Source organism: Cnephaeus nilssonii (assembly GCF_951640355.1).
Source record: "Cnephaeus nilssonii genome assembly, chromosome: 5".
NCBI classification, from domain to species: domain Eukaryota; kingdom Metazoa; phylum Chordata; class Mammalia; order Chiroptera; family Vespertilionidae; genus Cnephaeus; species Cnephaeus nilssonii.
This window is the reverse complement of record NC_137076.1, coordinates 73,805,652-73,823,835: the sequence shown is the minus strand read 5'-3', so window position 1 is coordinate 73,823,835 and position 18,184 is coordinate 73,805,652. Positions and strand designations below refer to the sequence as shown.

The following is an 18,184-nucleotide window of genomic DNA, read 5'->3' as shown; positions in this document are numbered from 1 at the left end:
TTTCTCCTGCTTGACTCCCTAAACTTAAAAAGGCAACTTTAAGACACCTCCGCCTCTTGGGGGAGAGAGGTAGTGTTAAGTAAAAAGAAAAAATATACCCCATTATTAAACTTGAAAATATTTCCGATTTAATCTGCATAATTAAGTCTAGTTTTCTGTCATGTTGGTGGCGGGTGTCATGGCAGGGTCCTCCATCAGACCCCATGAGCCAGCCCCGCGCTGTCAAGCTCTGAGTCCACACTTCCCGCGACCGGGCCTGAGGCCGCGGGGGCTCAAGGTCCAGCCTACGCCGGCCCCGGGGTAACGCTCGCGCGCTTTCTCTGCTCCGCGGGCCATGGACTCCGCCCGGCGCCCGGTGGAGGTGCGAAGCCACGGGGCTGAGCTGAGGACGACGAGGGAGGGTTGACTGCCCCGGGTGCTCTAAGCATCTCTCTTGGTCCGAGGGAGAGGGGAGCCGAAAGCTTCTGCACTCCGAAGTCCCTGGCGTGCTCCCCGCGCCACCCGCCGGAGCCTCCGAGAGCCACTGACAGAATCACGGAGGAACAGGACCCGCGCGCATGCCCGCTCATCCCCGCTCGGCTTCCCCGGCCATCACTCCGCCCTGCCCTTCCCCTCCCCTCCGCTCCGCTCCCCATCCCTCCCCGCCCCGCCCTTCCCCTCCTCCCCTCTAGCTTCCGCGCACGCCCCGCCCCGTGAGCTGCCACGTGAGGGAGCCTACTCCCCAGCCTATGGGCGCCAGCTCCGCCCCACGCCCCCACCTGGCCCCCTGCTCCGCGCGCCGCCACGTGACGCGGCGCACTGCCAGCCAATGAGCGCGGGCCTCGCCTCGCGCCCCGCCCCGCGCGCCGTGGCCGTTTGAAGTGACTAATTTCTGTCATATGACTGAGGCGCCCATGGGGGTGGTAGGGCGGCTGTAGAAGCGGGGGCCTAGCCAGGAGCGACCCCGGTCCGGCCGTGGCTAGCATGGCCCCTACGCTGTTCCAGAAGCTCTTCAGCAAGAGGAACGGATCGGGCGCGCCCGGTCGGGACGCGCGGGACCCGGATTGCGCGTTCAGGTAGGGCGCTGCGGGGCTGGGGGCGCGGAGCCGACGGCCCGGGGGCTCCGGGCTCCAGATGCGCTGGGCCAGTCGGTGTCCACGTCCACGCGGCCACGCGGCGTTGGGGAGTGGGACCCGGGTCGCGGTCGGAGGGGCCAGGCGGCTGCGGGCCTGCGCTGGAGGGTCCGAGCGAGGTCCTCTCTCCTCCCCACCCCCCACCCCGGGTCGCCCCTTGCCTTCCCTCCGGGTCGGTTTGTTTACGTCCCGCTCTGGAGCTCCGCGCGCCTCTGCCCCTCCGGACCGAGCGCCGCGGCCTGAACGTAGGGTCCGCACGCTTTCCTGGCGGCGAGCAGAGTTGGGCGCGGGGTTGGATTGGACCTCAGCCGCCGTCCTCCAGGCGGAGAAGTTCTCCCCTCCCCGTGACCAGTCGCCCTCTGGGTGCTCCGTTCCAGCTTGGTTGGTGGTGTGGCGAGAGCTGCACGTTTTGGCCAACCGTCTGAGGGTAGGGAAGGCTGGAGGAGCGAGTGGGCAAGATGCCGTTTCTTGCAGGTTTCTTGGAAACTAAAATTGGAGGTGTGCGGTTACCGGACTGAGCGGCATTAATGTTTTCGAAGGAAAAATGTGAAACCAAAGAGATACGGTTACTACTGACCAGACTGAAGCAGGACCGAATCAAATGAAGCATGGCGGTAGAAAGGAGCATAGAATCATCCCCTTAGAGCGGTTACTAAAAGGAATCTTTAAAAATGGAAAAGGATAGCAAAATATTTTGTGATGCTACAGGCTTTGTTAATTTTTGGTTGCCAAACCTGTTGCTGGTAGAAAAACTTTTTAGAATTGTCGGACAGTGTAATAAAAACCTGAGTTCAAGGCAGAATTTAGTCGCCAATCTGCATTTGAAGAAGAGATTAGGTCTTTCAAAACAGCCTTCATACTTGGGTGGTGTGGAAACTTGTATATATAGCTAGGCTAAATGTCAAATATCACTCATACCTGGTAGGATAGTGGAGAACCCAATTGTGCAGTGGTAGTAGGAAAAAATGAGAATCTGTTCAATTTTGCAACAGGCGAAAGTGTGAAATGACTACACTGGCTTAAAAGTTTTGACGTTAAAATTATTCACTCTTGCTAATGCAGGTTACATTAGTAAATATTCAGTAATACATGTGGAATTGAAGTAGTAGATGGAAAAATTTAACTGACTTTAGGGGAAGAAAAATTTCAGTTGTGAATATTTTGGAAAAGTGCTCAATATCAGTTTTCTAGCTTTTGGCCTTTTCTACTGGGAAACAGATGTATTACCGTAGTCATTTAATGACTTTTTAAAAAACATTTCTTTAGTGTTTTCTTTTTGAAAAATGAAAGTGCAGTCTAGATAATACTGCATTGAGTCGTCCAGTAAATCAAGAGTCAGTAGAAAGCAGGTTTAGGAAGCATATTAAAAAAGTGACCATTGTATAGGCTTTCTATTTCTGGGCAAAGATTGACTTTGGGATATTCAAGTTTCCAAAGGTCTCAAGTCATTCATGTGAAAAAACGTTTTCATGTCTGTTTTCTAAAAATGTGAAGTCTACTATAAAGTTGTGTAATACTACTTTAGAGTTGCCAAAGCACTTTCTCAGTGGTTATCTCGTGTGGGATTTCACAACAACCTTGTGAGATAGGACAAGTAGCAGTATAGGTAACTACAGGGTCCTTTTTCTAGTGGAAGTAAGAATTATGTGTAAGCCCAATAACTGCAGTATAATAAAGAAATGATTGCTTTAAAAATAAAGTGTGTATGAGTGTACATGTGAGAAAATGAAAACTGGTTAATGTCACACAGCTAGTAACCTGCAGATCTAATTAACCCACATCTTTTTAAAAACAATTTCATTGAGCTGTAATTTACATACAGTAAAACCGAGCCATTTCAAGTACATTATGACTTGTATACAGTTATGTACCCACCACCTGTGGAGTTTTGGAACACTGGCCTCACCCAAAGAGTTCCCTCTTGCCCCTTTGCAGTCAGTCCTTAACTCCTCACCTAGGGCAGTCGCTGAGCTGCTTTTTGTGTAATGACAGAAGTTTTGACTATTTTAGAATTTCATATGGATGTAATCATAGTGGTAATCAGGCTTGGACACAATTAACCATTAGCAACTAACTATACCCCAACCTCTAAGAAATCAGTTCCTAGAGGAAGTAATATAGTACAAGGCCCATTGGTGATAAGCTGCAATAGGACTCTTGATAGGAGAGACTTTTGATAAAGAAGCCTTGGTATCCTGTTAATATTGTCTTTCATGGTTATCCCATTGGAAAAGATGGTTAGGGATCATCCCATTCCCTTCAGTCTTCTTCACTCTTAAGATCCTTCCTGCTTGTTTTATCTAAGCTACTTTGAGTTGGAGGTGAGTGTGAAGGGTGTCACAGGGAGGATATTTCAATCTTTTATAGAATTGAAACAATAGTTTGTTTTTATCCCTTAAAGAATTTTGGGTAGAAGGTGCATTTTAGAAGGCATTGCTTTACGTTTTCTCCATCAGGCTGCTTTCCAGTGGAAGTAAGAATTAAGTGTAAGCCCAGTAACTACAGTACATATGAAATGATTGTTTTAAAAGTAAAATTCTTGAAAAAAAGTTTATTTTGCTGAAGAAGGTTGTTTCATAGTTAAATGCCTGGAGGACATAATTCATGTTTTGTTCAAACACAATTTCTATATTTTTGTTTTATTCCTAATGCATCAACATTTGCTCATATTGTCTGTAGCAGGAATTCTTAACCTGTTGCAACAACCTAATTGGTCTTTGCCATCACTTTTGCCTTTCTCCAAACTATTCTCAATACTTTACCCTTAAAAAAGTGCAAATTCTGATCATGATCAGTAGGCAAAATGGTATAGAAGTTAATATCTTCATTTCAGTTTTTTTAAGAATTCAGAGAGATAAGTTACATTAACTACTTAATGCAGTGCTTGCCACATGGCTTTCAGGAACCAGAAGTAGTTGTTAATATGATGATCTCATGCTTATGTAAAACCATTCAGTTTAGGTTCAAACTCCTTAAAGTGGTCCTGTGTGGTGGTGCGTGGCTTTTCCCAAGTCTCTAGTCTTGACTTAAAAAAAAATTTCCATAAAGTAATTTTTTAAAAACATAGCCATTATTCTATTATACTTAACAAATTTTAGATATCTATTCTTAGTCTACATTCAAATTTTCTCGATTGTCTCAAAATGTCTTTTTATAGTAGGTTTGTTTGAATCAGAATCTTGTGAATATTGCATTTGCATTTATGTTGCTTAAATAATTTTTATTCTCTAACATCCCCCTGTTCCCTTTAAATGTGATTTGTTGTTGAAAGTGGGTTATTTATCCTGTAATATTTCCCACACTGTCTATTTGGTTGTTTGCTTCCTTATAGTTTCCTTTAATTCACTGGTTCCCAGCAAACTGTTTTAATAAGCCCCTTCCAGCTGATTCTGATGCTCAAGTATGAGAGCCATGTGAGAAAATAGCCATGTTATAACCTATTTTCTATTTCCTTCAGACTGGTAGTTAGAAACTTTGTTAGATTTAGATTCAACTTTTTTTTTAATAAAAATATTCCTTAGATGATGTTGTGCACTTCCTATCCATCAGAGTTACATAATGTCTGGTTGTCCCACTGTTAGTGATGCTAAGATTGATTAGTGATTTCAGCCTTATTCTTTACTATAAAATTCTCCTTTCACTAATGATTTTACCATCTTTTGTTGATTTTTGCCAGAATTCATATCTTGTTGGGGGTTGTGACATGATGATATCCTGAATCTTTAATAAGAACTTTTATTATCTACTTGGTTACTCTTTGCCACAGGAGAGACAGCATAAAAGTGTGATTGTTTTCCTTTATCATTTTTTTCAGAATAGTTTATAATGAGTTGTTTAGTGAAGGTTTTCATTTTAATAATCATTTTATTATCATCATGAGTTCCTGGATTTTAATGTATTAATCCATTATAGTCAAATTGTCCCATATTTGGCCATTGGAAGACTTCAATTTTATGTGCCCTTTTGATGTGATCTCATTAGCCTTTGATAATGTCTTGCTTCCTTTTGGCCTTAATTCATCCCTCTCCCTTTCCTCTGGTTTTATTACCTGGGACTTACTTTAGATTCTGGGATGTGCCATGCTGTGCTGTTTCCCTGCTCTTGTTATAGTCTTTGGTACCTTTTCACTTAGCTTTTTGTTGTGGTGATCTGCATTTATCCTCCTTATCCTTCTTTCTCCAGGAAGCCTTTTCTGATTTCTCCCAGACTGAGTTAGGTTTCACTGTAATTTCTTGCATAGCTTATTTCCTTCTGTGACATTTATCACAGTTATCATTACTTGTCTGCATCTCTCTTCTTTGCTTGAGAGCTCCCTTCAACTTCAAGGTGTATTTTGGAATTAGAACCCTTTGGAACCACCTGATGGGTTGTTTGTGGGGAACAGATACGTAAGTTTCTATCTGGAATAGTTACGTGGACACGATTTTCTGAGGGAGAATATAATATTGTGGAAGTCTCTCTTGGAACACCCTATCAAAAGTAGCAGCCCTCTTTCCTATTTTCTATCAGAGCACACTATTTATATCCTTCATAGCCCTTTTTACAATTTATCTGTTTCCCCTGAGCGCATATTGTTGTGCCAGTATACACAATGCCTGAGTATATGCTTAGTAAATATCTGTAGAATGAATATATGAAATTATTTTGAGGGTAGATGGAGAGAATCGAAAGTTCTATTTTGGACATATGGTCTAGTTTTAATTGCTAATGAAATACCCACTTAGAGATACCTACTTGACAGATAATAAAGTAAATCGGGAGTTCACAGTAGAAGTTGGGACGGGATAGTAATTGGGACTTACTGTCAATATTAAAACTAAGGGAATGCATGAGATTATATAGGAAGAGGGTGTGGACAGAGAATTGGAAAGAACAGGACTTTGCTCTGAGAAATGAAAAATGTACAGATGTGGGAGAGGAACGTCCATGAAGAAGGAATGGAGGAGAGAGGGGGAGAGACAGGGGTGTGTGGTATTAGGAAAGCTTAGAAAGGTAAGTGTTTCAAAAATTATGGGATGATGAAATGTTTTGTATACTGATTGCTGATAGGTCTTGTGAGATGAGCAACAGAAAAGTATCCATTGGATTTGTCAAGTTGGAGATAATTGGTGATGTTAATGTCTTGTTTTGTGGTGTGTTTTTTTTTTTTTGAGGAGGCATATTTGGGGAGGGAGTGAGATAGATGTGGAATAAATGAGAGCTAAGGAAATGGCTTCACTTTTAAAGTATTCTATTTCTGTAGGAGAAACAGTCAGTAGTGCTGAGTTATTTTTTTCTCTTTCAGTATTCTGATTTTATTTCACATTTTGAGCTTCTGAAGTTCTTAAAAACTAACTTCTTTTTTTTTAAATCTTTATTGTTGCAAGTATTACATGTCTCCTAAAAGCTAGCTTCTTAATATTGTCAGTATCTGTAAGAATCATATTTCACAAGTTTTTTTAAATTCTCTATTGTTGAAAGTATTACATAAGTCTCTCTTTTCCCCCATTGACCTCTCCCCAGCTGCTCCCACCCTCTAGCACATGCCCTCCCCTCCCCCCCCCACTGTCTATGAAAAGTTTTGTTTTTTCAATGTGATTTTTTAAAATATATATATTTTATTGATTTTTTACAGAGAGGAAGGGAGAGGGATAGAGAGCTAGAAACATTGATGAGAGAGAAAAATCAACCAGCTGCCTCCTGCACACCCCCTACGGGGGATGTGCCCGCAACCAATGTACATGCCCTTGACCGGAATCGAACCTGGGACCTTTCAGTCCGCAGGCCGACGCTCTATCCACTGAGCCAAACTGGTTTCGGCTCATTGTGATTTTTATAAAGACTTTCTGCATTCAAGGGTTTTTATTATTTTTAAAATACTACCCCTCCATAAATTACACCTTTTAATCTTATATTAGGAATAATGGTTATAATATTCTTTAGAGAGAATCCTGTATGATATTAAAGTGGAAAATTGAGAATTATAAGTAAACACATGCCAATGATCTGTGGTACCAATATTTGTGTTTAATTTTGCAGTTAGAATTGCAAATACATTTTGTTTGATTTGCTTTTCTATAAGTAGAGCTGTTAAATTTTTTAGAATTACGTTTATTGAAAGAAAATAGGTTAGTGACAAATATAGCTTCAATAGTCAGTTTATAAAACTTGGACCTCATTTCATACTAATATAATAATTATTGTCTTAAATCTGATGAGTTTAAATTATCCTTTAGAAAATACTTGCCTTAAAAAAAGCCTTCCTGTATAAAAAGTAACAGAACTTCTTTATTTATTATTTTTTTTAAAAAAATATATTTTATTGATTCTTTACAGAGAGGAAGAGAGAGGGATAGAGAGTTAGAAACATCGATGAGAGAGAAACATCGATCAGCTGCCTCTTGCACACCCCCCACTGGGGATGTGCCCGCAACCAAGGTACATGCCCTTGACCGGAATCGAACCTGGGACCTTTCAGTCCGCAGACCGACGCTCTATCCACTGAGCCAAACCGGTTTCGGCAGAACTTCTTTATTTAAAGGAGCCCTAAACCATTCTCACATGGTCCTCTGTTCCTGTTCTTGGCACCAACGTGCTGTTAGTCTACCATGTTGAAAAATGATAGAATCATCTTTTACTCCTCTCTGATTGCCACATTTGGTCATTGTTAAATCCTGCTGATTGAAATTCTGCAATATCTTATGTCTTTTCCATTTTTCACTGTCATCATCTCATTTAGGCCTTTAATGCTTTTCATAAAAACTTGCCATAATTTCCCCACTTTTTCTGTGTTCCTTTCTACATCATTCTACTTGTTGGTTTTCCTAAACCATGATTCTGACCAAATCACCAGAAATTTCCATTGACACCCTATTGCTTAACTAGAGGCCCGGTGCACAAAATTTGTGCATGGGGGGGGGTGGTTCCTCAGCCCAGCCTGCACCCTCTTCAATCTGGGACCCCTCGAGGATATCTGACTGCCTATTTAGGCCTGTTCCTGGTGGCTCCCAACCGCTTGCCTTTCTGATTGCCCCTAACCGCTTCTGCCTGCCTGCCTGATCACCCCCTAACCACTCCCCTGCCAGCTTAATCGATGCCTAACTGCTCCCTTGCCAGCCTGATTGCCCCTAACTGCCCTCCCCTGCTGGCCTGGTCACCCCTAACTGTCCTGCCCTGCATGCCCGGTCGCCCCCAACTGCCGTCCCCTGCTGGCCTGGTCACCCCTAACTGCCCTCCCTTGCCAGCCTGGTCGCCCCCAACTGCCCTCCCCTGCTGGCCATCTTGTTTGTTGTAGTGATGGTCAATTTGCATGTTACCTCTTTATTATATAGGATAGGGGATTACTTTGTGCCAAGTACTATTTTAAGTGCCTTACACATATTCATTTAATTCTCACAATAGCTTAATAATGTAGGTCTGATTATGCTCCCTGTTTTATAAATGAGGTAGTGGAGGCACAGAGAAGTTAAGAACCTTGCTTCAGGTCACACAGTGATGAAATTAAGAGTTCCAAAAGCCTTTGTTTTTAACAAAGTCCAAACTCCTAAACCTGGCATGTCATTTTCTTCTGGAGTTATAGCTTTGTGTGATGGACCAGAGTTCAGATTCCTGCCCCGATAGTTTCTGTAAATATAACCTTGGGAAGCAGTATTGTGTTGTCATTAAAGTTTATATGTACATGTCAGTGAGGGAGTGGATGCTAGAGATATAGTCCATCTTATCTTAGAGTTTTTGTGATTTTTAAATCCTCACAGAGGATATGTTTTCACTGATTTGAGAGAGAGAGAGAATGAGAGAGAGAGAGAGAGAGAGAGAGAGAGAGAGAGAGAGAGAGAACGGTTGCCTCCTGTACAGAGAGAGAGAGAGAGAGAGAGAGAGAGAGAATGATAACAGTTGCTTCCTGTACATGCTCTGACCAGGAATCGAACCTGTGACACTTTGGTGCAGGGGACGACGCTCCAGCTGAACCACACTGGCCAAGGCTAGAGTTGTTTTGAGGATTAAATGGCATGGGAGGCACTCAGATGTTAGAATTCCTTCTCAAACTTCCTTCTCCCTTAGTTTATCCTTTCTGGTCTTCTAATTTTTCCTCTAGTTGTGGATTCTGAATCAGACTAACATTTCTTGAGAATAATCTGGTTCATGTATTTACACACTACTTAGAATAATATGCTATGACACATCTTTTTAAAAATAATTTTTATCTCAATTGTTGAAAGTATTACACATGTTTCCCCCCCCCCCCCATCTTCCCCCATTTATCCCTTCCACCCCACAACACATATTTCTTTAAAATCTCAATAGAATTCATGGTTTCTCTGTATTTCCCCATCATGGCAGTTATTTTCTTACGTTGTAGTTGTTTGTTTATGAATCTACTAGAGGCCCAGTGCATGGATTCATGTACCGGTGGGGTCCCTCAGCCTGGCCTGCAGGGATGGGGCCATAACAGGCTCTCCGACATCCTCCGAGAGGCCCCAGATTGTGAGAGGGTGGTTCTCGGGTGACGCACCGCGTAATCAGGCTCCCTCCTCTCTGATTCCAGGAGCGTCACCCGAGGACTGCAGCTGCCAAGTCATTGCAGCTTGGCAGCTCCTGCATTGAGCATCTGCCCCCTGGTGGTCATTGTGCATCATAGCTATCAGTCGGACAGTCGAACAGTCAGATGGTCACTTAGGCTTTTATATATATACTAGAGGCTTGGTGCACGAAATTCGTACACGGGTGGGGGGGGTAGGGTTGTCCCTCAGCCCAGCCTGCACCCTCTGTAATCTGGGACCCCTTGAGGGATGTCCAACTGCCTGTTTAGGCCTGAGCAATCGGTCATCCCTCTCACAATCCAGGACTGCTGGCTCCCAACTGCTCGCCTGCCTGCCTTCCTGATTGCCCCTAACCGCTTCTGCCTGCCAGCCTGATCACCCCCTAACCACTCCCCTGCCAGCCTGATTGATGCCTAACTGCTCCTCTGCCAGCCTGTTTGCCCCTAACTGCCCTCCCCTGCAGGCCTGGTCACCTCTAACTGCCCTCCCCTGCAGGCCTGGGTCCCCCCTAACTGCCCTTCCCTGCAGGCCCGGTCGCCCCCAACTACCCTCCTCTTCTGGCCTGGTCACCCCTAACTGCCCTCCCCTGCAGGCCTGGTCACCTCTAACTGCCCTTCCCTTCAGGCTTGATCGCCCCCAATTGCCCTCCCCTTCAGGCCTGGGTTCCCCCCAACTGCCCTCCCCTGCTGGCCTGATCGCCCACAGCTGCCCTCCCTTGCAGGCCTGGTCCCTCCCAACTGCCCTCCCCTGCTGGCCATCTTGTGGTGGCCATCTTGTGTCCACATGGGGGCAGCCATCTTGTGTGTTGGAGTTATGGTCAATTTGCATATTACTCTTTTATTAGATAGGATAGAGGCCTGGTGCATGGGTGGGGGCTAGCTGGTTTGCCCTGAAGGGTGTCCTGGGTCAGGGAAGGGGGTTCCCTTGGGGAGTGGGGTGGCCTGGGCGAGGGGCCTGTGGTGGTTTGCAGGCTGGCCACGCCCCCCGGCGACCCAAGCGGAGGCCCTTGTATCTGGGATTTATTTATCTTCTATAATTGAAACTTTGTAGCCTTGAGCGGAGCCAAGTCTCCTGCTTGCTCCGTGGCCGCAGCCATTTTTGTTGGGATTTATTTATTTTCTATAATTGCAACTTTGTAGCCTTGAGTGGAGGCCTGGGCCAGCCAGGAAGTTTGGCTTCCTCCATCGTCGGGGGCAACTCAAGCCTCCTGCTCTCTCCAGCTCCGTGGCCGCAGCCATTTTTGTTGGGGTTTATTTATCTTCTATAATTGAAACTTTGTAGCCTTGAGTGGAGGCCTGAGCCGGCCAGGGCGTGCGAAAAGTTTGGCTTCCTCCATTGGCGGGGAAACCCAAGCCTCCTGCTTGCTCCGTGGCCCCGGCCATCTTGGTTGGGGTTAATTTGCATACTCGCTCCTGATTGGCTGCTGAGCGTGGCTTGTGGGTGTGGCGGAGTGATGGTTAATTTGCATATTAGTCTTTTATTAGCTAGGACTAGTAGACTAGAGGCCCAGGGCACGAAATTCATGCATGGGTAGGTTCCCTAGGCCTGGCCAGCGATCAGGGCCAATCGGGCCCTTCTGACTGCCAGGCCAATCGGGCCCTTCTGACTGCCAGCTGGGGCCTTCATTCCAGCTGCTGGCTGGGGCCTTCCTTCCAGCTGCCGGGTGGGGTCTACTTTCCCTGGCTGCCAGCCAGGGCTTTCCTTCATTTTGTGCTGCTCCCTGGTGGTCAGTGCACGTCATAGCAAGCGATCGAACTCCCGCAGGGCCAATTTGCATATTAGCCTTTTATATATATAGAATATATAGATACCCTTCGCTAGATTATAAGTTCCATAAGAGCACAGTCTTTATCTCACTTGTTCAGTGCTGTATTCCTGGTGCTTGGTTCACAGAAGGCACTCAATAAATATTTGATGAATGAATGAATGGATGAATGAAAGAAAATAATCACTGAGCCCTGGCCAGTTGAGCATTGTCCCATGCACCAAAAGGTCACTGGTTTGATTCCCAGTCTGGGTACATGCCTGGGTTGCACACGTGATCCCCAGTAGGGGTTGTGCAGTAGGCAGCCAATTGATGGTTCTCTCTCATCAAAGTTTCTCTCTCTCTCTCCTCCTCTCCCTCTCTCTCTTTATAATCAATAAAACCATATTTTAAAGAAGTAAAAAGTGTCCTGAATGTTAGAAAAAAGTCACTAAATTGCAAACATTTTCATTCATTTAACAAAGGTGTTTCTGTTTTATTTGCCTAAAGCAGTGTTCGGCAAACTCATTAGTCAGCAGAACCAAATATCAACAGTACAACAATTGAAATTTCTTTTGAGAGCCAAATTTTTTAAACTTAAACTTCTTCTAACACCACTTCTTCAAAATAGACTCGCCTAGGCCATGGTATTTTGTGGAAGAGCCACACTCAAGGGTTTTTCTGTGAAATTTTTTCATACATACTTAAATTTAATTACACAAATATGTCTACATAAGTAAAAACAGGTAAACTAACTTGTCAGTTTTTTAACATGCATTAGGAAAAAAATTGGACTTTTGGCTTTAACGGACATCCCCTCGCGCCAATTAGTCCATTATATCAAGGTTTACTGTATTTATTTTTACATTTACACATCGTATGAGTGTACTGTTTGTTAAGACATGTATTCATCTTAGGCATTATGTAGTAATATCCTGTATTGGTAAAGGTTTAGGTCTTAAACATATATACATGCACACACTCACACATACCCTTCCCCCTTCATTCTGCCAATATTACAATGTTTGGGTACCTTAAGTGATTAAGTTTAGCTATCCTTCCTATTTAATAAAGAGCTAACATGCAAATGGTTGTCATACCCTCACATCCTTATGCCGTGCCCCCTGCCCGGTGGGGCTTGATGGGTGACCTGAGGCTGCGCCCCCCCGCCCGGCGCCGGGCCAGGGGACCTGAAACTGCGCCCCCACACTGTGGGGCTTGACGGGGATGGGGCCAGCTGGGTCTGGGTCTCGTGCGATTTCGAGGTGCGCGCGGGTGGGCAGAGACTTGACTCTGGGTCCTGCGGTACGCCCCAGACTCTGTGACAGAAGGGAGATTTTCATATACATTTTACTAATTTTCTTTCATCTTTGACACTTCTATTGTAGAGAAAGGGCAAATAGCAATATCAAAAGCAATATCAAAATATTTCCTCTAATTAATTCCCTTTTAGTGTGCACAGATTTCATGCACTGGGCCACTAGTACTATTATATTGTAAATGTTCATTACTGAGCTAAGTATATTTTATGTTTTCTTGTAGTTAACCGCCTTTGAGAGGGTTCACCTTGGTTTCTTTTAAAACTTTAGCCAACTATTTCTACCAACACTTTCCCCCAAAATACCTCTCAAGACAACTTAACTCTTAGTTAAACCTATCCGATACTTGATTAGTTCACTTTTTCTTTCTCTCCTACATATGTCCTTGGAACCCTTTGCCTTTCTCCATCTCTGGCTTGGACTGCTTGCCCTGTATTTCTGCTCCAAAGCATTGTCATGAGGCTTTCTTTGCCTTCCTCCTGGGAATTCCTTTGACCTTTTTTTCGTTAGACTCTGTTGCCTGGCTTCCATGACTTTTTCCTCTTTAGATAATTCTAGTTATCACTAACACTTGGTATCAGCCTTTTTAATTTTAGCAATTCTAGTGGTTTATAGTGGCATTTCATTGTAGTTTAATTTGCCTTTCCCTCATGCCCAGTGATGTTATTCCCTTGTTTGGGGTGCATATTTCCTCTAGGAGTTTTCTGAGAATGAGTGCTTGGGAGGTAAATTTTTTGAGACTTTCTTTTTATGCTTGGTTGGTAGTTGGGTAGATTCTATGTTGAGAATACTTTTAACTCAGAAATTTGGAGGCTTTGCTCCATTGTTTTCTGGCTTTCAATATTGCTACTGAGAGGGCCAAAACCATAACTCTCAATCCCAAGGAAGCTTTTGTTTCTAAGTCATAGATCAGTTAAGTGGCTGTGGTAATGACTGAAGCAGAAAATGTGCAAACCAATGAATCCAGGATATACTCCTCATCTACCTCCTTTATTGTGCCTTTTACACTCCTGGGCAACTATCCCCTTGCTTTAATCATCCTAGGGCCAACTACCAGCCAAGGGGTTGTTCCTATACTGTGGAGACCACTGAAATTATTTCAAACTAGAGGCCCGGTGCACGAAATTCGTGCATGGGGGGTGTCCCTCAGCCCAGCCTGCACCCACTCCAATCTGGGACCCCTTGAGTGATGTCTGACTGCCCGTTTAGGCCCGATCCTAAATGGGCAGTTGGACATTCATCTCACAATCCAGGACTGCTGGCTCCCAACTGCTCGCTTGCCTGCCTTCCTGATTGCCCCTAATCGCTTCTGCCTGCCAGCCTGATCACCCCCTAACCACTCCCTGCCAGCCTGATTGATGCCAAACTGCTCCCCTGCCAGCCTGTTTGCCCCTAACTGCCCTCCCCTGCAGGCCTGGTCACCCCTAACTGCCTCCCCTGCAGGCCTGGTCCCCTCCAACTGCTCTCCCTTGCAGGCCTGGGTCCCTCCCAACTGTCCTTCCCTGCAGGCCTGGTCACCCCCAACTTCCCTCCTCTGCTGGTTTGGTCACCCCTAACTGCCCTCCCTTGCAGGCCTGGTTCCTCCCAACTGCCCTCCCCTGTTGGCCTGATTGCCCACAACTGCCCTCCCCTGCTGGCCATCTTGAGGTGGCCATCTTGTGTCCACATGGGGGCAGGATCTTTGACCACATGGGGCAGCCATCTTGTGTGTTGGAGTGATGGTCAATCTGCATATTACTCTTTTATTAGATAGGACTAGCCAATCCTAAACCTGCCTAACTTGCTTACCCTTACTCTGCCTTGCCCATCCTTTCCTGTGAAAACCACACTTCACTGATACATTTTTCTCTCCTCTCCTAACTCCTGACCCACTCTGGTACTTCTTGTGACCTGGTGTATTGTGGCTTGCCTCCTGTTTCTATGGATCTGTGAATATACTAGTAAACTCCTTCCTTCATGACAATCATATCCGTGTCTGTCTTACCATATCCAGTTAATATAAACAATATAGTTTTGTGAGTCTTGGCAAATGTATGCACCTGTATAATGACACTACAGTGAAGATACAGACTTTTTATCACCCCCAAAGTTCCCTTGTTTCCCTTTTGTAGTCAGTAACCAATGCCCATTTCCCTTGACCCCAGACAACTTCTGATCTGCTTTTGTCATTATAGATTAATTTTGCCTATTCTAAAATTTAATGTAAACATCAGTAGAATGTTTTTGAGATTCATCCATGCTTCTGATTGTTTCAGTAGCTAATTGCTTTTTATGGAAGACCAGTATTCCATTATATTGATATACTAAAATTTGTTTATCCGTACACCAGTTGATAGATATTTGGATTATTTCTGGGGCGGGGGTGGGCGGGGAGACTATTACGTATACAGCTGCTATGAACATTCATGTATAAGTCCTTGTATCAAAATGTTTTCATTTCTGTTGTGTAAGATACTTAAGTGGAATTGCTGGGCTATAAGCAGGTGTATGTTTAACTTTATAAGAACCTGCCAAACTATTTTCCAAAGTTTATGTACCATTATACTTTCTCACTGGTAATGTATGATAATTCTAGTTATCACTAACACTTGGTATCAGCCTTTTTAATTTTAGCAATTCTAGTGGTTTATAGTGGCATTTCATTGTAGTTTAATTTGCCTTTCCCTCATGCCCAGTGATGTTGAGCATATTTTTGTGCTTATTGGTTATTCATGTATATTTTTTTGTAATGTGTCCAAATATTTTGCCATTTAAAATTTGGATTCTTATTGTGAGTTGCAAGACTTTATTATATATATATATATATATATATATATATATATATATATATATATATATATATAATTTATTTTAGAGAGAGGAAGGGAGACAGAGAGGGAGGGGCAGAGGGAAGGGGCAGGAAGAGAGAGAGAGAGAGAGAGAGAGAGAGAGAGAGAGAGAGGGGAAGAGAGAGAGAGAGAGAGAGAGAGAGAGAGGGAGATATTAGTTAGTTGCCTCCTTCAAGTGCCCAGAATGGAGATCAAACCCACAACCTGGGCATGTACCCTGATTGGGAAATAATCGGGACTGCTGGCTCCCAACCGTTCACCTGCCTGCCTGCCTGATTGCCCCTAACCGCTTCTGCCTGCCAGCCTGATCACCCCTTAACCACTCCCCTGCCAGCCTGATCGACACCTAACTGTTCCCCTGCTGATCCGATTGCCCTCCCCTGCCGGCCCGGTCGCCCCTAACTGCCCTCCCCTGCAGGCCCGGTCCCCACCAACTGCCCTCCCCTGCCGGCCATCTTGTGGCAGCCATCTTGTGACCACATGGGGGTGGCCAGCTTGTGTAAGGGCGTGATGGTCAATTTGCATATTACCTCTTTATTATATAGGATGGCAAATAGTGGTGAAGCAATCCCTATTTTATGATTGTGTGAGTGTATATGGGTACTACTATTTGGGAGAGCATCAGTTGTGTAAAGGTAATATAAGCACATTCTGATAATTCATTGAAGCATTATTTGAAGTTGTTTCCAATTTAAGTTGTTACTGTATCCATAATTAGGAGATTGATTTAATAAATTACGGTATAGCAGGATCTTGAATAATGTCATTTCATTCTGTGTGGTTTCATTATACTGTTGATGAGATGCCTAGGAACTTAACTTGTGTATATCAATTAGCCTATGGCAGTGATCGGCAAACTCATTAGTCAGCAGAGCCAAACATCAACAGTACAACAATTGAAATTTCTTTTGAGAGCCGAAAACCGACTTCTGCGCATAGGCCACGAAGTTTCAATTGCACTGTACGTGCGCGCCCGCACGTGGTATTTTGTGGAAGAGCCACACTCAAGGGGCCAAAGAGCTGCATGTGGGTCGCGAGCCGCAGTTTGCCGACCACTGGCCTATGGTAAATTGGTTTTGTTACATTATTTCATTTAAAGGTGCAGACCTTTACATACATTGGAATACTGTGTAGCTATTAAATAGAATATGGTAACTCTATTCCCTGGTAGATATTTTCACATACATTAAGTTTAAAAAGTTGCAGGATAGCCCTGGCCAGTGTTCTCAGTGGTTAGAGTGTCGGCCCACACACCGAAGGGTCGAGGGTTTGATTCCTGATCAAGGGCATGTGCCTGGGTTGCAGGTTCCATCACCAGCCCTGGTCAGGCGTGAATGGGAGGCAACCAATTGATGTGTCACTTTCACATCAGTGTTTCTCTCTCCCTCTACCCTCCAGCCCCGCTCCCTTCCTTTTACTATCTAAAAAATAAATGGAAAAATTATCCTCAGCTGAGGATTAATAACAACAAAAAGTTGCAGGGTAGTATACAATATGATCATACTTTTATTAACATAGTCATGATAAGTATTAACCTGTTTATCTGTACATGTGTTGAGAGTGGAGAAAGATTGATAAGAGGGTTTTTCACATTTTATACTTGCTGTTTGTATTCCCCTGGCAGTAAGTCTGTTGTTTCTATAATTTATAAAATATAAATAATTAAAAATGTAACTTGCTCAAGATCCACACAATTGGTAAGTGGCAGAGCTAGGACTTAGAATTATCAGGCAACAAGGGTGAAATTTTGCAGAGGAATATTTATCAGTGAAAACTGATTTGCAGTGGAAAAACATTTAATTTTTTTATTTTTAAAATTTACATACAGTAAAATTCCCTTTTGTTCTGAGTTTCTTTAAAATAAGCTACTTATGGAAGAATAATGTACTTAAAAATATACACACATTTTAACTATTCAGTTGAACAGATTTACACACAGTGCCAAATAATTAGTACTCAGCTCAAGAAACAGAACTTTGCTTGTGCCACTCTTGATCCCCACTATCCTGACTTTTAACACTAGGGATTGATTTTGCCTGATTTCGAGCTTTATGTAAGTGGAATTATAGGTATGCATTCTTCTTTGTCTTCTTTTTTTTGCTGAACATTTTGTTTTAATTTATCCATATAATCTGTGTGGTCTAGTTTATTCTCATTGCTGTAAGCCAGGATTTCTCAAACTTGGCCCTTTGACATTTTTGATGGCATAATTCTTTGTTATGGATGGCTCTCCTGTGCATTGAAGGATGTTTACCAGAATCCTGACCTTTACTCACTAGATGCCAGTAGTACCACGTCCCCCTCTCCCCCCGAGTTGTTACAACCTTATCATATCCAGACATTGCCAAATGTCCCCTGGGGGGACAAAAATCATCCCTGGTTGAGAACTGCTGCAGTACAGTATTCTATTGTGTGAGTAGGCCACAGTTTATTTACCCAGGCTGTTGTGTTAATGGATATTTGGATCATTTATAGTTTGAGCTTGTAATGAATAATGCTGTTATGAACATTTATGTACAAGTTTTTTTTTTGGAAGATATATGTACCTTGGATTGAATTTGTAAATTAGATGATATGTATATGTTTAGCTTTATTATGTTTTGCCACATTATTTTCTAAATTGGTTATACCAGTTTTAATTCTACCAGTTATATATCAGAAT

The 18,184-nt window shown here is 43.7% G+C and overlaps 1 protein-coding gene across 2 annotated transcripts in view; it reads left to right on the top strand.

Moving 5' to 3' along the window:
* Positions 1–873: 873 nt before the first annotated feature.
* Positions 874–18,184, top strand: part of FNIP1 (folliculin interacting protein 1) — a 102,506-nt gene continuing 85,195 nt past the window's right edge. For both annotated transcript variants that reach the window (XM_079773204.1, XM_079773203.1), the window contains exon 1: positions 874–1,055. In XM_079773204.1, coding sequence (XP_079629330.1) covers positions 964–1,055 — 92 coding nt within the window. In that variant the 5' untranslated portion in view covers positions 874–963. The remainder of the gene's footprint in view (positions 1,056–18,184) is intronic.